General features: G+C 44.4%; 5 protein-coding genes and 1 long non-coding RNA gene across 9 annotated transcripts; 2 read left to right on the top strand and 4 right to left on the bottom strand.

Moving 5' to 3' along the window:
- Positions 1-88: 88 nt before the first annotated feature.
- Positions 89-4,722, bottom strand: LOC146234838 (potassium/sodium hyperpolarization-activated cyclic nucleotide-gated channel 2-like). The gene is made up of 10 exons (XM_084689346.1): positions 4,294-4,722; positions 3,932-4,118; positions 3,060-3,164; positions 2,814-2,951; positions 2,369-2,530; positions 2,093-2,186; positions 1,867-1,994; positions 1,630-1,776; positions 996-1,233; positions 89-601 (listed from the first exon to the last, which is right to left on the bottom strand). Exons 1-10 carry the CDS (start codon positions 4,479-4,481, stop codon positions 435-437), a joined length of 1,554 nt encoding a protein of 517 aa, XP_084545472.1. The 5' UTR covers positions 4,482-4,722; the 3' UTR covers positions 89-434.
- Positions 4,723-5,575: 853 nt separating this feature from the next.
- Positions 5,576-9,260, bottom strand: LOC146234837 (uncharacterized). Its single transcript, XR_014741824.1, has 3 exons — positions 9,162-9,260; positions 6,761-6,902; positions 5,576-6,547 (listed from the first exon to the last, which is right to left on the bottom strand). It is a non-coding gene; the product is annotated as an uncharacterized LOC146234837 (long non-coding RNA).
- Positions 9,212-10,333, top strand: cox17 (cytochrome c oxidase copper chaperone COX17). Its single transcript, XM_084689886.1, has 3 exons — positions 9,212-9,331; positions 9,429-9,539; positions 10,048-10,333. Exons 1-2 carry the CDS (start codon positions 9,213-9,215, stop codon positions 9,511-9,513), a joined length of 204 nt encoding a protein of 67 aa, XP_084546012.1. The 5' UTR covers position 9,212; the 3' UTR covers positions 9,514-9,539; positions 10,048-10,333.
- A 1,567-nt stretch (positions 10,334-11,900) lies between these two features.
- On the top strand, positions 11,901-16,702 carry popdc2 (popeye domain cAMP effector 2). Of its 2 annotated transcripts, XM_084689331.1 has the most exons (5): positions 11,901-12,847; positions 13,841-13,949; positions 14,236-14,665; positions 15,716-15,791; positions 16,600-16,702. In XM_084689331.1, exons 1-5 carry the CDS (start codon positions 12,351-12,353, stop codon positions 16,685-16,687), a joined length of 1,200 nt encoding a protein of 399 aa, XP_084545457.1. In that variant the 5' UTR covers positions 11,901-12,350; the 3' UTR covers positions 16,688-16,702. The 2 variants fall into 2 exon arrangements, with proteins under 2 accessions (XP_084545457.1, XP_084545456.1); XM_084689330.1 differs by lacking the exon at positions 16,600-16,702 and having other exon boundaries at positions 11,903-12,847; positions 14,236-14,805; positions 15,716-16,564.
- On the bottom strand, positions 16,036-22,072 carry pla1a (phospholipase A1 member A). Of its 3 annotated transcripts, none has more exons than XM_084689327.1 (12): positions 21,881-22,072; positions 21,595-21,765; positions 19,944-20,154; positions 19,620-19,797; positions 19,204-19,312; positions 18,602-18,703; positions 18,257-18,349; positions 17,930-18,115; positions 17,516-17,605; positions 17,180-17,288; positions 16,905-17,060; positions 16,036-16,799 (listed from the first exon to the last, which is right to left on the bottom strand). In XM_084689327.1, the coding sequence occupies exons 2-12, from the start codon at positions 21,650-21,652 to the stop codon at positions 16,703-16,705; spliced, it is 1,389 nt and encodes a 462-aa protein (XP_084545453.1). In that variant the 5' UTR covers positions 21,653-21,765; positions 21,881-22,072; the 3' UTR covers positions 16,036-16,702. The 3 variants fall into 3 exon arrangements, with proteins under 3 accessions (XP_084545453.1, XP_084545454.1, XP_084545455.1); XM_084689328.1 differs by having other exon boundaries at positions 21,595-21,748; XM_084689329.1 differs by having other exon boundaries at positions 17,930-18,097; positions 21,881-22,071.
- Positions 22,073-23,121: 1,049 nt separating this feature from the next.
- On the bottom strand, positions 23,122-24,898 carry hsd3b1 (hydroxy-delta-5-steroid dehydrogenase, 3 beta- and steroid delta-isomerase 1). Its single transcript, XM_084688710.1, has 3 exons — positions 24,653-24,898; positions 24,227-24,391; positions 23,122-24,052 (listed from the first exon to the last, which is right to left on the bottom strand). Exons 1-3 carry the CDS (start codon positions 24,801-24,803, stop codon positions 23,244-23,246), a joined length of 1,125 nt encoding a protein of 374 aa, XP_084544836.1. The 5' UTR covers positions 24,804-24,898; the 3' UTR covers positions 23,122-23,243.
- Positions 24,899-25,176: the final 278 nt, after the last annotated feature.

The raw sequence follows: 25,176 nt of genomic DNA, 5'->3' as shown, positions 1-25,176 counted from the left end.
CATGAATGCTCCACTTCAAACCCGCCGTGGGCAACTGAGGTCTCGCATAAACCATGATTCTCTCTCACACACAAACAAAGATGGCATCTCTTTATTTCTACTGTACCACTGTGCTATTGACAACTGTAACTACTTCTTCGAAATAAACATTTTAGAAAAACTTTACATTCTGATGATTTACTTTTCTCACAAACACACTGAGATAATCTATGGTTTGATATGGCTTATAGTCGCACGAAGATATTGCTTAATGATACTGTAAGACTGAAAATGGCAAGTCTTGATATGTAATTATATAAATATTGCCAAACAAACCACTGGAATGGAGTGGAGTATATAAACACCTTTTATATGTTGTACATGTTCATTAGTGTTGTTTCTATGTGCGCTACTCTTCTATACAGTAATATTCCAGAGTTCAGTCTGTAGTTGCATTAAACAGACTCCTGCTGTTGCAGGGCAATCTTATTCAGTTCAGTCTTCACATCAGGGAAACCATCCAGGGTGGAATGAAAGCTGTCCACGTCAAGAGAGAAAGCCTGGCAGGTGGTCAGAGCTTGCACTGTGGACACATGCTTCCCTCTGGTTAGCAGGCATGTCTCTGTGGAAGCAGCACACAGAAAGTCAACATGGAACACATTGCAGTCTCATCTCATGTGATCACAGATGCTCAAAATGATGAAACAGTGTGGTGGTGATGTGTCGGACGAACAGAGCATATGTTTCAGCTCCGAACATGAACACCTGGCTGCATTAATGACAGGGATGTTCTCCAGCTGCTTAGCTCCAGCACCAGCACGGTACTGGCTCAGTGAGCTTGATGTCAAACAGGAGAATGCTTTAGTTTGGATTAGATCCTGGGCAGATGAACACCATAATGTATTAGCTAGACCCCCCCTTAGTAAAAACATTCATCGCGAATAAAATCCCTTCTGATTCTTCTGATTCTGATGACGCATCTAATAATACTGTTTACTTTGAGGACATGAACCCACCTCCAAAGTAGTCTCCGTCACACAGTTCCCTCTGGGAAGACTCTGTTTCCTCCAGCACCTGGCCGTGCTCAATGAAGAACATGCGGTCACCGGGGGCGCTTTGCCGGATGATGAAATCCCCCTCCTGGAAGACCTCGTGCTGGAGCTTGACAAGGAGAGCGTTGATGAAGTTGACGTTGAAGCTCTGGAACATGGGTACCTTGTACACCAGCCGGGCACACATGATTGTCAGAATCTCCTGGAGAAAGACGAGAAAGAAAAGAAAGATACAGAGCAGTAAAGTGCCAGTGGAGGAAGGGAACCCTCTCCGAATTGCTCCTCCCACAGTTTATTTTTAATTTTTTCCTCAATGAGTTTTACTCCGAGTTTTTCCATGTCTTCCTTGAGGGTTTAGGTTGGTTGAGGGGCAGTTCAATGGTTCAGTTCTATGTGAAGCGCTCTGTGACTTTGCTTGGAAAAAGGGCTATGCAAATAATATGTATTTGATTTGTTTTGAGTGGCTTTCTGTGTGATCAACAATCACAAAGATGACCAAACATTACGAAGATGACAAAACAAAACAGGGGCAATGTCGGGCATGTTGTCAAACATTACATTCCTGTTTGTTCATGTTTTGTGGCACTGGGTCGGGTACCTCTTTCAAGGAGGAGGATACCAAGTTGAGAATGTCCCGCTCATCAAACCACTTGCCCCCAAAGCGAGTCTGGTAGTACTTGTTGATGCGGAGTTGAAGGTCGGCTGGAAGTTTCATGAAGGTCATGTAGTGTTCCAGGTGACTGATCTGTGGATTATTCAAACCTTATTCACTGAGGAAGGCCATTGTTCTGATAAAACTGTGTAAAAACATAATTTGTTTTTCTGCTGAGAGTACCTTGCTCTTGTATGCTTGGGCTGTAGGGTCTCCTTCTGTTATGATGGCAGCCGTGTTGGCAACCAGGACCGTGTACATCAACGCTCCTGACACCATGCTCACCATGACGATCCACATCTCTGTCTCATCTGGCCAGGTGACCACAATAATGCTCATTTACTTTCATAGGTGGGAACACAACCAGTGTAACATATTCCTCTTGTCTTGGCAAGGCTAGAAAACTTACTGGTCGGTGTTTCTGTGGACCCGTAGGATAACGCAATCATTTGTGACAGAGCGCGAAAAACGCCAAAGGAGTACTTCTCACCTACAGTGGCATTCTGGGACAAATAGATTCGGGGAGGCTGAAGTCAAGATTCATTCTATGAGCGCAAAACCATTAAGTCTATATAAATCCTTAGAATCGATGTTTCGTGAGTTTAGGAGAAGTCTGACCTTGGTTTCAGAATGTAAACAATACTTTGAAATTGATCTGAAAACCGCGGTGGTATTCTGGGCTCACCATTAGGTTCTCTCTCCTGATCCAGCAGTCTGAGGGAAACTCCTCCAACATAGGGATGAAGTACTGAATGCAGCCATTCCAGTGGCACAGCAGGAATATCATCATGAACAATGACAGTACCCTGAAAAATAGCCGAACTACATCCAGGTTTGCATTCGAAATCTGTGGGAGAAAAACATAAACAACAAATTGTTTGTAACAACGTGATTTTAAAGGCCTCTGTGACATTGCTTGTAAAAAGGGCTATTCAAATACATTTGATTTGATTTCATATTAAATTACCCCACAATCCGAATTGTAAAAGGTACACTCAGACCAGCTCACCCACACCAACAATCTTATTCTGCTACATTACATCCATTTTTAGGTTTGGGTTATTATTAGGCCCACCATCAGAAACAATTGTGTGTGTATATCATTTTATAGGATCTTGAGTTGGACTTACTTTTTCCACTTCATTGAAGAATCTAACGAGTCTGGACACTCGAAGGAGCCGCACCAGACTGAGGATTCTGACAAACATTAGGATCCGCATCATTCTGCTGGCTTTAGAAGAGTTCGGATCACTCTGAAACTGTAAGTCCTGTCATAAAAGAAAATGAAGACATGTTGAGGTATTGCATTTGGGCCATCATGATTACAATGATAATACAGTGTCTTTGAGCTGTTTCCATAGTTCAGGTATAATTACAGCAATGAGCAGGATGTAGCCAATAGGGAATGCTGCGATCACATCGGGTATAAACCAGGTCCTGAGGTAACACAGGCGGATCTGTTTGAGATCCAGAATAGCGACCTGTGCAATTGGAATTGAACAGAGAAATTGTTAAGTTGATGGATGAAAATTCTTGGCAGCATATGTCTCAGCAATTTGAATAATTAAACACTTCAACTGAATAAAAATGTTTTGGGATTGTGCCCAAATTTAGATGGGACTGTTGCCATTTAGAGTCAGGATTCTATTCATAGACAAGAAAATTAATATTAACTTGACAGCATCATCAAATGGCCAAACTGTACATCAATATTTCAAAACAACTTTGCATGAATACAACTGATAAAGAAGCTGACACGATGGTGCCCCAAAGCTGCTAGTTAAACAGCTAGATAAAACATTACATAACAGTGGTTATTCAGAGGTCAAAGCTGAAAAACAATCAAAGACTAAAAAACATACTTAGTGGAGATCCTTCATTAAAAGTATTAAGTATTCCGGGATTTAATTGTGTCCTGATAAACCAGTCCATAGAGACACAACAAACCAACATCTCTTTTCCTAAGCACCAGATTAAAGTCTCTGATTTGACAACAACAGAAGAAACAGAGAAAACAACGCATTCATTCCACTGATGTACTGTGTTGCTCTGAAGTTTTTATTTGCGCTTAATCCCTTCAAGCTATAACAGGTGCTAACCATGTCCATGTTCGTGCATGAGAATTGTTAATCTACCCCTTAGTTTTTAGAGTAGATTACAAATAGGGCAGAAAGGGAAATTGCATGCTCTGTGAAGGAGATTATAAACAATCCCGGACTGTTTGAAAGTGGAGTGCCGCTTCTCTTACCTCACTGTCCTCAGAAATTATGCCCATCCGAAAATTCAGGGCCACGTCAATCAGGAACAGGGTATCAGAGAAAACGTTAAATCCTTCCCAGCCCACACCACTGTGACCATCCAGAAAAGCTATCTCCATTGGGATCCCAATAAGGTTGAGAAATGTGATGGCCATCATACACATAATGTAATAACTCCTGGGGGAATTAGAAAATCACGTTTTTACAAATTACGCACAAGCATAACAAATTCCTATAAATGAATCAACATAGTATCAATTTCCTTTGCCAGACAATAATGCCACATTACCTTGGCATCACTATTCATGTGAAACCAAAAGCAAAGAATCATCAGACAGTTGTTAGCAGATACCTGATCTGACTGAAGGGGTGGATGACCCACACGCCGCTCTGTAGTTGTCGGATACATTCTTTCTCCACGGCCACCTCGCTGCCGTACACGTATAGAGACTGCCGGTTCTGCTGAGGGAGTAACAGAGCCTTCCACCCGCAGGTCGAGGCCACGGGAACCCCCGCTGCAGGGCGTCTGGACCGGTTCATCCCAGCGCTGGCCCACTCGGATCAGCCGAATGCTCTGGCCATCCTTCCAGTGTAAGATTGTGGATCAGAGCTGGAACTTGCTGTATGCTGCTGACCTCTCTCCTTAGTCACAGGGTAATTTTCCATCACAGCACCCTGTCCGGGGCTTACTTTGGAGGGAGGAAAATGAGAAGCAGACTTTCCGCTCTATCCCTCTGTCTATTTTGTCCCCTCCCTCCTCTCTCTCTCTCTCTCCCTCCTCTCTCTCTCTCTCTCTCTCTCCCTCCTCTCTCTCTCCCTCCTCTCTCTCCCTCCTCTCTCTCTCTCTCTCTCTCTCTCCCTCCTCTCTCTCCCTCCTCTCTCTCCCTCCTCTCTCTCCCTCCTCTCTCTCTCTCTCTCTCTCTCTCTCTCTCTCCCTCCTCTCTCTCCCTCCTCTCTCTCCCTCCTCTCTCTCCCTCCCTCCCCTCCCTCCTCTCTCTCTCTCTCTCTCTCTCTCTCTCTCCCTCCTCTCTCTCCCTCTCTCTCTCTCCCTCCTCTCTCTCCCTCCTCTCTCTCCCTCCTCTCTCTCTCCCTCTCTCTCTCTCTCTCTCTCTCTCTCTCTCTCCCTCCTCTCTCTCCCTCCTCTCTCTCCCTCCTCTCTCTCCCTCCTCTCTCTCTCTCTCTCTCTCTCTCTCCCTCCTCTCTCTCCCTCCCTCCCCTCCCTCCTCCCTCTCTCTCTCTCTCTCTCCCTCCTCTCTCTCCCTCCTCTCTCTCCCTCCTCTCTCTCCCTCCTCTCTCTCCCTCCTCTCTCTCTCTCTCTCTCTCTCTCTCTCTCTCTCTCTCCCTCCTCTCTCTCCCTCCTCTCTCTCCCTCCTCTCTCTCTCTCTCTCTCTCTCTCTCTCTATTTTTTTTTCTCTCTCCCCCGGCTCATCAACTATTCAGCATCTCGGTCTCATCCACACATGAATCAAGCCTAGTCAAAGGAGTACGGCTGTCTCACATTAATACTGAACACAATGGGGGGGGGGGGGGGGGGGTGTTGAGTATCACAATTACCGTAATTTGAACTACAGATCTGTCAGACAGATACAGTTACTGTATACAGTATACAGTTGAAAGGTTCAATACAGGCCAGGTTGTCTTGAGCAGTAGATAATAAAAAGTGTAATATGATCATGGAAATAAAGGAAAGGTAAACAACACCACAAACATGTGCATGTATTACGTATTTACCAAGAGAAGCTGACATCAAAATATTTTCATTTCTAATTATTTTAAATATTTTATAAGAGGTCAGGTGTAAGTTTACATAATTGATATTTATGTAATTAAACAGATGTTATTTTTTATTTTGTAATTATGTAATCAAATCATTTATTACCAGGATGCAATAGTTTGGACTGCCTGGTTAATGTGTTATTTTATTATGCTAAGCTCAGAGTTAATGCTTAATGAGTATCAGGGCACATGCTTGTGTGTCAGAAATCAAGCTTGGTAATGACAGAAGGAGAAAAAGCCATTGAAAATATTTTTCAAAAGGCCCACTGAGGATATAAAACACCCACAGCAAACAACATTTATATCCGTCAGGTTGGAGAAGCTGCTTTGTTACAAGGTAACAAAGTAAGGTGACACACAGGGGAAATAGAAAATGCAAGCAATGCTGATTGTATACAATTGTACATCCATTTTTTTATTTACTGCTGAGAAATCTTTATCTGAAAGTGGGTTACTGTAAAACTAATGATTAATGGTTTGTCTCGTGCACGGCCTCATTCAGTCAGTTTTATGTTCTGCTGTATTCTTCGGTTTGGAGCCCCTTTGTTGCATGCTGCACTCTGTAAACACAAGTGGTACAAGTACAAACCTCACTTTTAAATGTCCAAGGCATGTGTAACACATACACACAGCAGGGACAAAGGTGGTCCTAAGCGGAAGCTCCCAGAGGTTTTGTCACTCCTCATGTCCTGCTTGGATAATCTCTCCAGATCTGCCCCTGCACCTGGGAAAGCCTGCGGAACCTGCTCAGAGCTGCTGGTGGAGAACAGCTGGCAGAGTCAGAGCTTTCATGGTGATCACACGCTTGTTTCCGGTCGGGAGGGAGATCTCTGAGGAACAAAGACATAATTCTATTATTGCACCAATCCTGCTGTATCATTTTTTTTTACATAGCTAAATATGGCCCTCTGCAAAGGTGTTATGATAAATTGGTTAGGTAAATCTGTCCTAGTGCTTTGCTGATTCAAGAGAATTACACAGTGGAAGCAAGGTGTGGTGGAAAACGCCCGCACACACACACTCCAGGTATTTTCACAGCCCACCTCCAAAGTGGTCTCTGTCACACAACTCCTTCTGGAAGGACTTTGCCTCCATCAGCACCTGGCCTTGCTCAAAGAACATGTGGTCTCCAGGTGCGTGCTGATGGACAATGTTATCACCTTCCTGGAAGACCTTCAACAGTAGCTTGAGAAGAATTGTGCTGATTAAATTGGTTCTGGAACATAGATGTGCTATTTTGTAGTTTTGAGCACATGGCAGTCAGTATTTCCTAAAGAACACAATATATGTAGGTTTTTAATCACAATGTGTCTCAAATACTTATTCATCTATTTCAAGTACTTGGACACCAGGGTGTAAATCTCCTTCTCATCAAACCTCATATAAATACATCACAGAGTGCTAAATTAATGTAAACATAAAATTGGTGGAGTTTCAATTAATGTCTTTATTTCATTGCAAACGTTTTTCAGTCTTACTTTCACTCAAAATATCCAAACCTTTCTTAACCAATATATTTTTTCCTGTTCTCGAATTTGGTTAGCTTTTTCACGTAATTATTTTTTGATGAATTTTGTTGAGTTTGAAACAGATCGGGAATGGGTAAACTAGCATTTTATTCTTACGTCACAGACAGCATTGGCCATTCAATAAGGCAGGAGCACGGCATCTTCTTTCATACCAAAAAGATTATTATTAATTAAAATTCTGATTTCAACAAAGGAATTTGCTATAATGTTTGATGCTATTCCCAGGGGGGCATCATTTATTTTGAAACTCCAATATTGTAGCAGTTCAGTTGATGCAGATGTTGATATTTATGTTGGAAATTCTTGGAGATAAATGATATTATAAAAGTTCAAATAAAAGTATCAGAAATCTTATTGTCAATGCAACATTACATCCAGCAAGATTGTTTAGGTTTCCTATTTTCAGCCATTTAAATTGGAAACATTTGTGTAATTTTCATAACATATATTAATTTTGCTTCATAATAAAGTAAAGGAAGTTTCTTCTAAGGTTTCGCACAGAATATATCCTGTTAAACATTTGCTAGAGAGATTTAAACTAGACATGCATTATAATCGTGATAGATTTATTCTGTTAATGCACATAATATTTAGGATATTTTTGATATATAATTTTTAAAAGATAAACACTGGGTGTGTAATATGGAATTGTTTAGAAGAGATATTTTGTTATGTTTTCAGGGATGATAACGTTATCATCAGTACATTACTGAAATAAATGTATATGACACCAGCTTACTTTATGTCAAATTAACCAAGCAAGCCATGAAAATGTGAAGTATTGTGTATATTTCAATTTATGAACCCTGGCAATGTACAGTTGTAATTTGATGGGGTTTGGGGGTGAATTTATTTTTTGTTGTTATCTATTGTTGATAAAGCATACAGTAAAGCTGTGCTCCCCTGCGCAAGAGGAGTGGTTTAACATGGCGCTGACCATATCTCTGTTTGCGAGCTTCAATGCGCTACTGAGCTCTTGACATGGTGACTTTCGTACGTTATTTCCCAATCATCAGCTTTGATGTTTGGTCTACATAATGGGTCCATATTTTCCAGGTTTTCCCCTTCTGTCTGGTCCTAAACTAAACGTCTAGATGGTTCTGTACCAGGCATTCTTCCTAGTTTAAAATAATTATATTCTAAATATGCAAGTTATGTAGGCTATTAGACTCCTCCTCAGTAATATATTAGGCTGCAATTAAAGTTAACAAACGTTCTCTGGACAGAAATGGCCCCATGCACGCACGCGCGAGAGGTTGTCAAGTCAAAACTACATGTCCCAGAGCCGCTTAGCCGCGGAAGCATTTTTTTATAATCATGCATGCATCTACCATGTTGTGTAAGGAAGGACACATGTGAGTCATCTTCCATACCAGAAGGCGAGCAAACAACTAGCTAGTAGTAAGTTGTACGATGCTTAATTGAGTACAGTATGTTTGCAGTTTCGTTTTCACTCGCTGGCTTACAATAATGAATGATCGATTACAGTATATTTTCCTGGCTCGTTTGTGACATTGAGGATGTTTAGCTTGTGAGCTAGCAAGCTAGAAACCTCATCAACCTCGATCTAGCTAGCAAACTGTAAATATCGGTGGCCAGCTATGTTGTAGGATGAGCTCATGTTCATGTTTGTCATATCTACATTTAACCTGTTATACCATATTGACATGTACCAAATACACATGGTGCAGTACACCGGCACATACCCTACTCAAGGTGCAGGCTATTAGCAAGTGCAACATAGCAGGTGATGAGATGGGTAACATTAGCTAGCCTGTCGCATTACTTAGAGGTCGACTTTCCATTTCAGTGTGACAGTAATGAAAGTGAAGGACTATCACGATGTATATATCAATATATTAACATACTTCTAAACATTGCTTGTGATCGTAAGTGTGAAATTATTCTCCAGTACCTCCCATCTGTTAAGAAAAATAATGTCTGTACCGACGTTTTCAGCCCGAAGATGTCATCCTTGTCCGCTCCCAGTGTTGACCCCACTCCTGCAATTGAGGGTACGGAGGAGAAGAAACCACTGAAACCCTGTTGTGCGTGTCCAGAAACGAAGAAAGTCAGAGATGCTTGGTGAGTCGTTGACGTGTAGTTTCATTGCGAATTGGCTAATAATTTGCTACATGCAGTTTGTAGTGCAAGTTGTAACGTTTTTGTTCTTGCTTTGCAGCATCATTGAAAAGGGAGAAGAGAATTGCACAGATCTGATTGAGGCTCATAAAGATTGCATGAGGGCGCTTGGATTTAAAATTTAATTGCCCCATTATGAGATTGCGCGTTGGTAAGTGCTTAACTAATTACAGCGTACTTCTAAACGTTCGTCTTGTTTTCCCTCTAGTGTTAATTGATCTTAAACGATATGTAGCCAATGTGGTGGTGGTGGTCCAAAATACATATAACGTAAACTGGAATGGATTGTCACATCACACAATTTATACATTCGCGAGAGGACTGTGGACGATGGGAGTGAATGGGTGGGGCTCAAGATGACTTGCTCCCCTGAAGCCTGTTATCCAGGCTTTTTTGCTGGTATGCGGCAATGTTAAGCGGTATCATTTCGTGGCTGCCGACGGCCTTTTGCAAGATTGACAGATAAATTAATCTGATGGTATTACTTATCTCAATTTAGAGAAAAAAAATAAGATCAGTAGGTTAAGTAAACGATGTACTGGTCACCTGCTAGGCCTAATAATGTAATTTAACAGAAGATAAACCCCTGTCTTGATGCTCATTGAATTGCTTGACCAGTGTGCCATAGGAACTCATGCACACTCTCTTCTCTGTTACAGTGTCATGGCTGACCAGCATTCTGAAAGGGGACCTTCGATAATCTGCTGGTTTTTATTTATACCTCAAATGTGAAGGGAAGATTGGCATTGTGGTGAGAGATGTGTTGCTGGGATGTTAATGGCTGTGGTGTTCCTGAGTAAAACGTCTTCATGTCTGTCTTTGAGAAATTGTGTGAATACATTGTTCAGCTGATTGCAATTAAATAAATCTCCTATGCAACACAACTTAAATTTATTTTATTTGGCAGAACAAGTTGGTTAAATAAAATGTTATTTTTTGACAGTTTCCTCTGGCATAAGCTTCCTGGTTTAAAGGTCCTTTCGTATTCTGTTTCCTGTTAAAGACTGGCTTGTCACAGCTGCTCTTTCAAGTATGCACCCAAGCTAAAAATAACCCATACCCTTGCTGCGGCCAACACTTGGCATATCAACATTCCTCCCTTAACAATGTGCCACTGTTTTTTGAAGTAGCATGTGCCCTATCTTGCTATTTTATAAGCAATTGAGCATCATGGTGGGAAGTTGGCAAATCTTTTAGGCTAATGGCAGAAAGGTTTATAACTAAAGCAAATATGGGCAGTGACCCAGTTGCTTGAAATTAACCTACATGCGTTCTGAGGTCCAATATAAATATATTTTTGAAGGAGAGCAATTGTAAGGTTCAATACTGATTTTACATACAGGATCATTTTAGTAATGAGTATGTCGTGGAGAATGTTATTGTTATCATGTCGGGAGTGACGATGGTGGGTAACTGGACTCTGGCTCAGTGCCTTGTATGGTCGTGACGCCAATCCAGACTAAAGCGTAGTGACCTTTCCCTCCAGGAGGGGGGTTTCCAGGCTGGATGGTAAGAACCCTGGCCGGCAAGTCTGATGCACGTAACGACATTCTCATCAGCCTGTAGGGAGAATGTGTGTGTGTGTGTGTGTGAAACAGGACTGTTTGACTGGAGGTGGTAACATAGTGTCCATTTGACTTATGTCTTTCAAATGTCTTCAGAGATTGTTGAAGGGAGGTCATGTGTCATCAAGGCTGTGTTATCTGCGTAAACAGTGACTTGATTCAACTGTCAACTACATTCATCTCTAATCACTGAAATGTGTTCCATCAATCCACCAGTTATATGAACAAAATATATCAATTGCTCGAAATACATTTTATGTTTCATCATTTGCTTGCACAGTACAGCTAACTATATCAAAATTAGATCTACCAAATAATATCTGTACATGCAAAAATAGAAAACATCAGCAAATAATAAAATTATTATGCATCAATCCGCTCAGAGCTTACCAGCTTTTTTATGAAGTTACCGACAGAGATAAGAGCCTACAAATGAGCGTCCCTGAATAAAAATGTGTGTAGAGTAGACTCACATTAATTCTTGCATGTGAGATTAGGGACACACAACATCTTGATGCCTATGCCAGTGATACATGAACTAGCTCTCTATGGGTGCCAAGGTTGGTGGGGCATAGTATGTTAAATATGGGGGGTGGTAGTCCGTCTCTGAAACTTGACCTGTGCAGTCATTCTGCCTATTTCAGTGTCTCTAAATATGCACAGGCAAAGCCCTTCTTCTGGCAGTAGACTGCATCAGTGAGAACTGAGGTACAATTATTTGTTAAAGAGGCAATTTGGTTCACTACTGGCAGAAGTAAGGATTCAAGAGCTCCTGGAGATTTAGCCAGTGCCGTTTATGTCACTTGGTATCACCCCCCCCCCCCCCCTTCTCTACCAGTGTTATGTTAAGTAGCTGGTCTGTTTTCTGTCTGTGACTCTCCTACTTGGGTTTCAATTCCAAACATGGTTATCCTTCTGGGGGTCAGTGGTCTCCCCCTCTCTCTTCCCACCTCTCTCTGTGCTGCCAACGGCCAGCTTTCCAGAGCAAGCGCATGGGTGAGGAGGACAGACAGGAAAGCAAGTGACAGACACCTCTAAACACTGGGAAAGAAGAGGTGAGGGTGGAGGAGTGAGGGAGAACCACACAATGTTAGAGGAAAGCCACTCCAGTCATGTTTATGTTGAAGCATCTAACAGCTAAACAAAAAATCTCTCCGTTGGGATTTCCAACTGCACTTACTTTAAGAGAACAACAGGGAACAACATTTTAAATTCAACCATCTAATTTTTTGATGCTTTTTCTTTTAACAATTCATCTCTTGAATGCTTGAGAATCGTTTGTAAGTTTGCGGACAATTCTTTGCTCCACCACCAGAATATTTTGCTTCTAGTAGCTTTATAGACTTCGGTCCACTTGTTTTGGCAGTCAGTGCAGTGCTGTAGTGAGGGTAACCAACATGAGTGCAGACAACTCCACCATGCTGGATTCTGTGATCTACGGGCACCCCCTATGCGAGGGCTGGACCAACAACACCGAGGGTGCCTTCTACCACCTGGGGAACACCATCATGTTCCTTGGGTACATGGGGGGCAGCGGAGCATACGGGGCACTGTTCATCTTCGGCTTCCTCGTTCCCTCCTACGTGTGTCTGAGCATGTGGGGCTGGTTTAGCATGTGTGGCCTGGACGTGTTCATCTGGAACCTGCTTCTGCTACTGGCTTGCCTTGCCCAGATCTGCCACCTCATCTACCGGCTCCACCAGGAGGGCCTCCCCAGCCCCGAGCTGTCCGCCCTCTTCTCTGCCGTCTACCTGCCCCTCGATGTGCCCGTGCAGGCGTTCAAGGACATCGCCAGCGCCTGTGAGAACAAAGTGCTCGTGCTGGATGTGGAAGAGACCTATGCGGTGGAGGGTAAAACCCCCATCGACCAGCTGTCCTTTCTGCTCTCGGGGAGGTGAGACGCGAAAATGTTTGAATGATTCTTTATAAAGTGCTGTCAGCATATCTGTAACTTTGATGAGACAGAGGTAAAACCAGGTGAACCAGAGACAGGGGTCGAATAAAATATAACTGTTTGTGCTGAGACTAAGCTTTACTGTAATGAGCTGTTGGAAAAGCAGACATATAGCCCTCTGACGCTCCTGCCTGCTCTCATGTCTCCGACATACTGTCCCTATGTACCCGGGGCACAGATACAACACAAGTAGCTTTACGGATGCTATAATGCGTTGGGATCTTCAGGCTAGTGGAGGTTGTGGATTGGAAGAGTTGTAGTTTAGAATTGTTGGTTCTCCTTAAGTTGAGACCAGACGTGTTGGTTGTTAAAGAGTGTTTGTGTCCCTGTGAAGCACTGTGGTCTAGTCTCTGCAAGTAAAGCACTGTGGTCTAGTCTCTGCAAGTAAAGCACTGTGGTCTAGTCTCTGCAAGTAAAGCACTGTGGTATAGTCTCTGCAAGTAAAGCACTGTGGTCCAGTCTCTGCAAGTAAAGCACTGTGGTCTAGTCTCTGCCATGGGTGTTAGCAGCAGTGTTGTGATATCTTAATATCACTGCTGTCTGGCGTTGTGTAATGACACAGTAAACGGCTCCGCTGTCTTTCCTAAAATAAAATGTTGACAGCTTTCTGCAAGCCAAATATCTGACAGTATCCATAGTAGCTCCCCCACATAATGTTGATCTCCACAACTGTGATCAGTTGTTAGACTGTTTATGCCATTTTAAAAGTGTGAGAGTAGTGTCAATTACACATTGATTTTCAGTTTCTATACCTTTTGGAAGGATGGTATAAAGAAATAGTTTTAAGATATTTTATTGATATTTACTGCTAGCTCGATCCCATGTTTTAGTTTTGCCATGCTGTTTCCCTTGTCTTAATACCCTTAATGTCCTCCTCTTCCCTTAACCTAACCATGTCCTTCCGTACTTTCCTTCCCCCTTTTGTCCCTCTAGGATCCGTGTGTCTTTGGAGGGTCAGTTTCTCCACTACATCTTTCCTCACCAGTTCCTGGACTCTCCAGAGTGGGAATCTCTCAGACCCAATGAGGAAGGGAACTTTCAGGTATCCTGGGCTCCTGCTAAACATGAACTCTTCTCCGTCCGCCTGTCAGTGCATTCTTAGTCTGTGTGTGTAGAAGTGATTGTTCAGGACACAATACTCAATACTCTAATCTGGCTCGTTTCTCCTTTGCTTTGGATCTGGAAGGATCAGGACAGAAGGAAATTCTTGGAAACTGTTGTTTCCTATCAATTCAGTGAACTCAGGAAACACTGATAGACTGATGAATCTTAAAGGTTTCAACTCTTTCTCTCACAACCTTAACCTTTGACATTGCCCCTGCCCCCAGGTGACCTTGACGGCAGAGACGGAGTGTCGCTACATCTCGTGGCGGCGCCGTCGTCTCTATATGCTGCTGTCCAAGGAGCGCTACATCGCACGCATCTTTTCTGTCATGCTCGGCAGCGACATCGCTGACAAGCTCTACGCCCTCAACGACAAGCTGTTTGCCAAAAGTGGCGTGCGCTTGGACATCCGCCTGCCCAGCCTGTACCACGTCCTGGCCCCCTCCCCCCCGGGCAGCGAGGGTGACGGCAGGGCCCCAGGGCCCCCGGAGGAGCAGCTGAGGGTGGAGGAGGAAGACCCCGCCCCTGCCTACCAGCAGTCGGCCCCCCTTCAGCCCCAGGATGCCCAGGAAGGAGAGGACCAGACCCCCCCAGCCCAGCACCAGGTCCCCCCGCGCCGCCAGCCCTGGAACTCAGACACAGAGCTGCCCTCTGGTGAGGACTCGACCAGCCTGGTCTTGGAGGACTTTGCTGATATGACGGGGTCCTTAATGGATTATGGGAGTGAGAGGGATTATTTAAGATAGGACGCAGGGTGCTGGAGCTAACACACTGGGCCGTTACTTAAGCTACATGTAAGTACACCGGCTTGTTTCAGAAAGGGCGGTGGGGGTGTGTTTATGTCTGTTTGTTTGGTTTGCTGTGTCCGCACTCTCACTCACTCACTAACATCGTTTTAAATTGGCTTGAAGGATGATGGTTATATAGGGGGAAGCAAGGTATCTACTATGTTGATTTGGTGCAGATGCTATGCACTGGCCATTTTACTTTATAATTTTTTTATGGCAAGCAATTCAGGGGCAAAGAAATTCAATAAAAATATTTTAATGATGAGCCCCAGGCTTTTAAGACAGTTTTAACTACTCAGCAACTGAAGAAATCCCAGGAATCCTCCACCGCTCCTACTGCTCTCTCTGTCCAGGATGCACACTGATGTACAAACTTCTTGTTTGATTTGTCCTTTCCCACTGAAATAATTTGCTTCCACAGACAGAGGATTGGCTTTGGTCATAAATTTGCTGATTACAAAATGACCATGTTGTTTATTTTAGTTTGTAACAGATGGAGCCTTAATGAGGGCCTTGGTGAGGGATGGTAGAGAGCAGAGGCCTGAGGTTCCATAGCAGCTGTGTGTGTTTGTGTGTGTGTGTGTGTTTGTGTGTCAGGATTAGAGCACAGTAACTTTGGGGATATCCAAATATCTCATGCCACGTGTTCACCCTTTTAAAGCCCCTCCCATCTACCCTACGGCAAAACATCCCTGAACCAATCAGGGAGGACAGATCATATTTCATATGACCTTCAGATAGCTGTGGCTCTCTCAGGAAGGAGAGAGCGGTGGAGATGTGGGTCACGTGACAGCTGAGCTGCTAGAAGTCAGCCAGGGCAGGACAGCGTTCCAGAGGGACAGATGGAGGTGCAGATGTCAGAGTGCCTGTGGTCTGGACACACATGCGTTTAAAGATTTCGCTGTTGTTTCCTCAGGTGAAAGCGCCAAGAACCTTCCACCTCGATACCAGAGAGGCAGGGCTCCACTCGCCCCAACCAACACCCCCAAGCTGTGAGAATGGTTCCTCCCGGAGTGCACATGGAAACACTGTCTTGGTTTCAGTTACATTCGGCCCAGTCATTGACTGAACACACACACCTTACACCCCCCCACCCACCCAATCTCCTGATGTCAGCCATGCGAGACACTGACCATGCGAGACACTGACCAGAGAAAGAGCGTTTTATTAGTCAGCTCACTTAAGTGTTGTTTTTACTTCACTCACACATGCATCTACAATTCATCTGGCACAGCAGTTGTTTATTTCGTTTATTTTGAAATGAACAGTTGGTAAAGGGAACATGTATCTTATTGGTTTATGCAAAGTGCTGTAAAATCTGTGAATCATATTTGCTTGCGGACATACCTGGAAATATAATTCACAGATTTGCAGCGTTTGGTCCATGTGCAGTAGATATTTGTACCAGATAATGAACTGAGTTCACAGTAAACAGACAGTTGAACTGAATACTGTGAATCAACTGTGCTTTTGTTGTTTTGTTTTAAGTAGCTGGTGGGGCCAATGCTTCTCGATTAAACTCTGGGTCAAAATACTTTGAAATCTCCCTTCTGCTACAGTATGATGACTGTTGCCCCTCATTCTTTAGAGATGAATGCATATGTTATAGGATTGTTATAATTAGTGTATTTCTTCTGATTTGTATTGGAATTTAGCAATATGCAGTTCTGTTGCTGTGGGAAAATCCAGCATAAACACTAATGAAAAAAATGAGAGGTCCATCTTTTATACTGTTTGGTTGTAAATAAAGAGCATGGTAAAGTGAGTGTGTAACTTGGATGTGTCTGTGCCATGTGGAAGCCTACACCCAAACACATCTCTCTCGTCTGTTGAAGCTAGTGTCCCATGCATGAATGTGGATGAGGCTGGAGGACGAGGAGGGGGATGAGGGGCAGGCTCAGTATCAACCCTCAGGTGCTCCACACACCTGCACCAAGTCATGGGCCCACGGAGCTCTCCGCCGTACAGCGATGTTCTTCACGCACAATGGCTGCTCCTTCCTGAAGCAGAAACACACCACACGACTTGTACGATAAACCATAAAATACACCGTGTTGTTTCATTCTGGCCTTATCAGCGCATACAAATGTGGCGCAGAGACGGACCTGAGGTAGGGAATCTCCGACAAGCACACGGACACAAAGTGGATATCTCCCTGTCTGTAGAACAGAGCACCCGTGTTCTTCATCAGGATGGAGTCGATCTCACACAGAGGCAAGGGGTGGGCCACCACTGCCCTGTACACAGTCCGGCCTGTCTCTCTGGCACACACACACACACACACAGGGAGCCTGTTACTCGTAGCTTACCTCCATCCAGCTAAGGTCCACAGAGTGAATGTAACAAAGCCTTGTATAACCAGGATTACGTTTATACGTACAATCTGAGTCTCTGCTCTGTCAGAGGCAGACCCTGAGTGCCAAGAACCACCTCCACCTCAGCACTCTTGTCCAGGGGAGACACCTCCAACTCCACCAGGATGTGGTGTGCTGGTGGGGGGTGGAGGAGCACAGCAAGGACACAACAGATGTTATGGTAATCAACATGATACATTTAAAATGACCTTGGCCTTGGCCATGGAACACGGAGGTGCTGAGTCTGAATAGGAGAGAACTGGTAGGGACAACGGTAGGGTGTTGGGAACACACAAACAAATACAGACACCCCAAAACACAGACCGACAGACAAACCTCCTGTTCAGTCTAAGCTTGCTTACCACAGAAAGGGGGGGCTGCCATTGTGAGGAGGAAAAGTCTTTGTTCTCTGGGAGGAGGAGATACTGTTATCCCACTGTTGTCTGATAACCCTGAAACAAAGCCGAGTCCCACAGCGACGCCTCAGTCACACATGTTCTAACACAGCCCAGAGTGCATTAACTCTGCTACTGTAACATTCAGGCTCTATCTACAGCTCCAAGGAGATAGGGAGTCTCCAGGCCAGACGTGACCTGCGCTCTGCAAACTCTTCCCCTGATTGCGTTTCAGCTGTTTCAGCTGTGATGCAATAGTCAAACTCGACATTCTGCAATACAGTTACTGGAAAATTTGAATTCATTGAATTCCACTAAAAACAAAGGGGACATTGTTAAAAGGGGGTTTATGTTTGTGAATTCATCATTACATGCTCGTACCTATTTGTGGGCAGGTGCCATTAAGGACACCCTTGCAGTCCAAACATTGGCCTTTGAGGAAGTCTTCATAACTTGAGCAGGGAATGCCGATCAATGGGCACGAGCCATTGAGGGCACTTATGTAGACGTGCAGCGCCCTCATGTGGTCACATATCACATAGCCATACACTGGAAAATACACAAGAACTGACAACAAACGAATTTCTCAGGGAGACAGCATCCAGCCAGACCTATTGCCTGCTAACTAAACTGGAAATGAACGCATATATATATATATTATTTATTATAAAAATATACGTTTTCGGGATGGATGTGCACGTGACTTACTTGAAGCAAACCTGGACCGAGCGCATCCAGCTTGGTCCATCCCGCCATTTAAGAAGAAGTCAATATGGCCAACTGGGATAGAGATACCAAAGTCTGAAGTGCAACATGGAGAAACAGGAGTGACAACAAAATAAGTAAAAACATTGTCAATCATGTCTGAAGGCAAGCCATCAGGCAATAATTTAAAGCCACCTTGTAAATGTCATTGACCTACGAGACTGTTTAATCTGTTTCACAGAGAAGGGGTGTGACTGGAACATTTCACTTGAGCATTTTTTATATAGGAACCTGTTATGTTTTACCTTAACAAAAAATGTATGTTATTGAGATCAAGTGTATTCTCACAGTCAGAGTCTGTATGGATGGCGTCCACAAACAGTGCATCTGAGGGGTCAAGGCGGTCAAAGGTGTCTGCTCCCTTAAACATTGGGCCAGCTGGATCCAGACCTTGTTAAAATACAAAGCTCGATGAAGAGTAATAAAACACAAACCTTACTGAGACAAATGGATTCCACAGGTATCAATGAGTCCCTTTTGAAAGTAAATAAATAGTGAAATAATCTTTCATAAAAAAGGAATGCAACCATTCAAACTTTTGTAGACTAGAATAAAGGCCTCTGCCCAGATAAAAAACATCTGATGTGAACAATAACACTATTGTGATCATTTCGTAGCCTGGGGGCATCTCCCTTGTTCCTAATTTCAGAGTGCCTCTCAAAAGGGCTGTTGTCATTTTTTGGAGTGCTCTCTGTCTCTTTGAAAGCATCGTTCACACATACTTGCAGAAATGAGGACTGTTTCTCACCTTTGCCCCGGAGACAGCTCCTGTGCCACCCAACAGACTCATTTGATTCTTTTTTTTTGTTGGTTTCATGCATACTTAATTGTGATTGGTAATTTAAACTACAAAGCCTTTCAGTCAAAACCTTTAATACAGTTGTTCTCACCTGTGATTCTTCCCAGCTTCCCCTCAAACAAGGTTCCTACGAACCCTGCTACGTGTGCTCCCAGACTAACGCCAATAAAATGGAAGGATTCCAGTTTGCATCCATGATTCTGTCAAGTACACATCAAATCCTCATCAACTCTAGTGTGGTTAGTTTCCATGACATCTTCAAACTGAGGCATAGTATAGGGAGTCAGGTGGCTGAGCGGTTAGGGAATCGGGCTAGGAATCAGAAGGTCACTTGTTCGATTCCCAGCCGGGCCAAAAATGACGTGTCCTTGGGCAAGACACTTCACACTACTTGCCTCGGGGGGAATATCCCTGTATTTACTGTAAGTCGCTTTAGATAAGAGCGTCTGCTAAATGTCTAATTGTAAGTATTGGAGTGATGCAGTGCTTCTCTTGTTAGTTCCTCACCTGCAGCTGGTTGATGAGGACAGAGATCTGTAATGCCACCTCCTTGTAGTGCTCTACTACCAGGTTGTAGGCGAAGGAGGCTCCGTACACCCAGTCCACCACCACCACGTTCACATCCTGGACACCCAGCAGCGCTCGCGCCAGAACACTCACCCACGACGGCTTGGTCCCCAGAGCCCTGCCACAAATTCAATCATGAAAGAAAGACAGAGAAAGAAAACTAAATCAAAGGAAATTAAGAAATTGAAGCAAAACAATCGAAAGGAAAGGATGACATTTGTAACATTTCTTACCTATTTTACAAAACCCCATGCTCCCCCTCACCTGTATCCATGGACAATGACTTTGGTCGGCAGAAAAGGGTTGAAGAGAGTGTGTGTGCTGTTGAGGGAGTCCTGGCTGAAGACGCTGGGGCAGTATGCATTTCTGCGTGTGAAAAGCAGGTAATGCATCTGCAGCTTGGTGCCCTGCCTGTACTCCAGCCATGTGGTGTTGCTGAAGTCAGCACAGCCTGAGGTGCTGTTCTGGGCTTCTCCTGACATTCAAAATACATACAGTTAACGTCTGTTCTAACAACAGACCCAGGCATCTGAATTTGAATACGTTTAAATATTTTCCCAACAAGGAATTTACTTTGGTGGGCAGGTGCATACAGTAAACATGTACACATATTAAAGTGTGTGCAGTCCTTCAATATAAAAATACAAAACTGTACAATGTAAAATAAAATAAGATATAAATATCAAGTAAAAGAGTGCAGTGAGGTTGTGTGCCAGAGGAGTGTTAATGTAACACTCAGTATTTTATACGTGAGTTAGGGTCAATTGGGAATCCTGGGCCTTGTTGATGAGGCCAGCGGCGGATGGCAGGAAACTGTTCTGGTGGCGTGAGGTTTTGGTCCCGATGGACCACAGCCTCATGCTGGAAGGGAGTGGCTGGAACAGAGTGGGTCCAGGGTGGGAGGAGTCGGCCACAATCTTCCTCGCTCGCCTCAGGGTCCTAGAGGTGTACAGGTTCTCGAGGGAAGGCAGACTGCAGCCCATCACCTTCTCAGCTGCACGGATGATAAGCTGCAGTCTGCCCTTGTCCTTGGCAGTGACAGCAGAGTACCAGATGGTGATGGAGGAGGTGAGGATGAACTCATTGATGGCTGTGTTGAAGTGCACCAACATTGTCTTTGGTAGGTTGAACTTCTTCAGCTGCCGCAGGAAGTGCATCCTCTGTTGTGGTTTCTTGGTGAGGGAGCTGATGTTCAGTTGAGGTCCTCTGAGAGGATAATGCCCAGGAAGTGGAAGGACTCCACAGTGTTGACTGGGGAGTCGCACGGGGTGATGGGGCTGAGTGGGGCTGGGATCTTCCTGAAGTCCACAACCATCCCCACTGTCTTAAGAGCATTGAGCTCCAAGTTGTTCTGGCTGCACCAGGTCACTAGGTTGTCAGCTTCCCACCTGCAGTCAGACTCGTCCCCGCCAGAGATGAGCCCAATGAGAGTGTCCGCAAACTTCAGGAATTTGACAGACTGATGACTGCAGCTGTTGGTGCACAGGGAGAAGAGCAGAGGGGAAAGGACGCAGCCCTGAGGAGATCCGGTGCTGATGGACTGGGAGTCGGAGATGTGTTTTCCTAGCTTCATGCACAAATACACCACTTGACTGTAAGACCCCTCTCAGAGATCCTGAACCAGCTCCTAACATCTCAACAAATACATTTGCATGCACAATTTTCATTTGATTAAAATAAGACATTTAACATCTAAAAGTGGGGAAATCCTCTCATGTATGCACCTTCCTACCACAGAAAGTTCTGTGTGCATAAACTTACATGGCAATAAAAACTATTCTGATTCTTAATAATGAAAAACAAACTACTGTAGCTACATTATATTGTATGACATACTGCCACATTCATATTGTTTAGGTCATGCTGAAGGAATCTACATCTCAAAACCAATTTCCCCTCAGAACGGATTACTTACCCAACACCACATTAGTAATGTAGAGTGTCGCAATGATGAGTAGTGTGACAGTTTTCATTTCCGAGTCTCTTGGAAGAATCCAGTCATGAACAGTGAATGGTTGGTCCACAGCGTTGTCTCTCAGCAGCCCGTGCAACCCTCTATCTCACTGTAGCTGTTGACAGTGAAACTCTTGAAAAAAGTGAGAAAGAACTGTGAAAACTCAGTTCAATCCCACCTACTGTGAAACAGTAGCCACAAGCTGGTTAGGAATTCACTTATAGCAGTTTAAAAGGTTTCACAATACCTGGCACTGAAAATGCTACAACAGCTGATTAACAGGGGGTTAGGAGGTCCTTTCCTGCCTTCTTGGAAATGAGATTTGTGAGAAACCGAGTCTTATTACTGCAGACCCACAGACGTCTCCTGCTCCGAGTCAGTGGGACAAACGATCCCACAACACTGCTACTGGTGCAATCATGACCTCATTGGTGGTCAATGGCTGTTTGTTTGAAGGCTGGACTCTGGCCTTGCTGTCTACTGAATCAGCGAGTGGGAGTGAGGGCACACTGCTACACCTCGGCGTGTGACGTAAGACACTTAGCAATTAGCTGCTCTCGATTAGGGATGGCCACCCACAATTTTTAATTTTCAGTATTCAATTTTCTTACCTTATACATGTCAAGAGCACTAGCGGCGTATTATAATTACTGACCAACTAATCACTACATCAGTTCCAACGTAGCAGTGCGCTTTTGGTCTGCATTTCCATTCAAAATCTAAATATCGGATTAACCCTTTATCACATCATTATCACAACTAACCGCAAGGCACACATTAATTGAGTCATTTAGCGTTTTAAATCAGTTGTTCCCTAGCTAATCTTAGCTCATTTTAAGGGATTATATATGCAACTTTTTCCATGTAATATGCGCGTGATTGCTACATGCCTGTGTCGCACACCTAAGACCATTCAATAGAATAGACCAGTGGTTCTCAATCCTGGTCCTCGGGACCCCCTGCCCTGCATGTTTGAGATATTTCCCTGCTTCAATTTGAATCAGGTGTGTTTGAGGAGGGAAACGTCTAAAACGTGCAGGGCAGGGGGTCCCGAGGACCAGGACTGAGAACCACTGGAATAGACGACCATAGAGGCTATACCAAGCTCCCTGCGTTTGTTCTCTTGCGCCGTTGAATTCCATTAAATTAAATGCAGCTAACTTGTTTTAGTTAACTAGAATACTCGTAACCATCCCTTCTTCTTAGTGAATAATAGAGCATGCACGTAATATGATAGTTCTAGAATTGGCCTTTATTTCGGAGTTTTCCATGCTGAGGGAGTTATTAAAGTTATTAGAGACTACAGTTGTAAGCTCATTGTGGGTTTGACTAGCCCCAGCAGCTTGCACAAAGGCAAAGATTATGACCTTGATTGAACTAAATTAAATGCATTGTTATGTCTGTGACTAAACCTACTAATAGGCCTATCTGGTTCAATATTACATTATTTTTTGTATTAATACAAATGAAGTTTACAGATTTGTTTCACACATCTTTATTGTACCGTTTCAGATAATTCATATGCAGTAGAGCTTATTTTATGGCATACACAATAATAGAGGTTATATTGTAATAAAATGGATGGTAATGGTGAAACAGTTGCACAAAACCTATTTGCCCTTTATTCGAGCTCTCTCCTTGGGCAGCTGGGAAGCAAGCCAGTCGGTGGTGCGCTCTCGAGCCTCCTCCCAGCTGAACTTGGGGGAGTAGCCGAGGTCCCTCTGAGCCTTGTGATAGGAGAAGCTGAAGGCTGTGTTCAGCATGGTGAGCAGCTGGCGGTTCAGAGGCGGGACGAAGCGCGTGAAGGGGTGGAGCAGCGCCTGCAGCGTCTCCAGTAGGAAGCAGATGAGGTAGAGGAGGGACAGCGGCAGGACGGGCCGTTCCTGAATGCGGAACCCGAGCGATGACATCACGGCGTGGTTAAAGTCAGAGTAGCTGACTGGAGGTGTGTCGTCTGCGACGTAGTAGATGTTACCTCCGACGGTGCCTCTTTTCTGGGGGTCCTTGAGGCTGCGCGCTGCCTGGAGGTGGCCGAGTGCCGCGTTTCCCACATACACCGGGTTGACGCGGGCCTCTGGACGTGAGGTGCGATACAGCACGTCGCCGTTCCTGATCCCGTCGGCCATGTGGCCCAGCAGGAAGCGGCAGCCCTCGCCGTAGATGTACATGGGCCTGAGGGCGCAGGTGGCCAGCCGGCCCCCGTTCCGGAGCCCCTCGTGCTGGGCTTGTAACGTGACACGCTCAGCCTCTTCCTTGGTTCTGCTGTAGGGAAACTTCAGGGAGGATGTGTATGGGGTGTCCTCGTCACCGTTGATAATGGGATCGCCCCTGGGATTGGGCCCAGCCACCTCAATGCTGCTGGTGTAGATGAAGGAGGCCACGTTCTCCTGGATACACATCTCCAGAAGTAGCTGGGTCCCTGGGAAACATGCACTAAGTTCACATCAACTACTTTTTGGAAATTAAATACTTGATACTTTTTTTGATTGATACATGAGAACAGCCAATCCTCTTAACAAATTAGCCTTAACGATCCACATAAGAAAGTAAATCTTCAGCTGTCACCAGCTGAAAGCTTTAGAGACCGCCATACCTTTGACGTTGACACCATGAAGCTCACTGTACTCCACAGTCCCAATGACGTCGATGAGGGATGCAGTGTGGAATACCAGGGAAGCTCCCTGGCACGCTCTCCTCAGAAGATTACTGTCGCGAATGTCCCCCTCAAAAAAACTCACCTTTGTCTCACCTCTGCAATCTTAACATACAAAATCAAATCAGTCAGTCTTCCCCCTACAAACTGTATATTGTTTGTGACTCAGGATATTAGATATGATGGCTGGTTTGATGTTCACCCGAGAAACTAGCTTGACTCAGATATATTCTCCAGTTATTTAGTAGCAGAACTACTTGAGTATACTATTTTTATATATATTATTATTTGAAGGATATTATATATACTTCAAATTAGTATTGTCTCAACACAGAGACAACAGGCAATCATTCTATCAGTACTGACCTTCCAGAGCCAGTGTGAGCTGGGGTCTGAAGTGTTTGTCCAACAGTCGGATCTCTGCAAGTCTCTCTTCTTCCAGGAGTAGCCGGACTAACCTCTCCCCCAGGAATCCACCCGCCCCTGTCACCACACACACTTCGCCTCTCAGAGACATAGCGGCCCCTCTGAACCCTTGGAATCTTCCTGGCTCACCCTCGTGGAACGTGCTGGAAGAGGGAGGAAACACTGACACGGCTCTGTGGGACAGGAGGCATGCTGGGAGCAACAGCCCAAAGGAGCAGGCTGGTTTTATATCCCTGTGTCTGCCAAGGACAGCCCAAGGCCACCAACTCCAGACGAATGAAAACAGTGCAGGAGCAGTCAAGGTCACATCGCGTTTGTTTGTTCTTGCTCATCATGGCGATTAACTTCCATTGGTCATGGTTAAAGCAGTCTTTGATTTTTGTAGTCTTTGATGCCTCGTTATGATTCAAATGAATGGGTTATCAAGCTCTGTAGCCTGGTAATGACCATTCACTTGAATCAGG

This window comes from Hypomesus nipponensis, chromosome 23 (assembly GCF_054491055.1).
Source record: "Hypomesus nipponensis isolate SF chromosome 23, ASM5449105v1, whole genome shotgun sequence".
Lineage (NCBI taxonomy): Eukaryota > Metazoa > Chordata > Actinopteri > Osmeriformes > Osmeridae > Hypomesus > Hypomesus nipponensis.
This window is presented reverse-complemented; position numbering and strand designations above follow the sequence as displayed.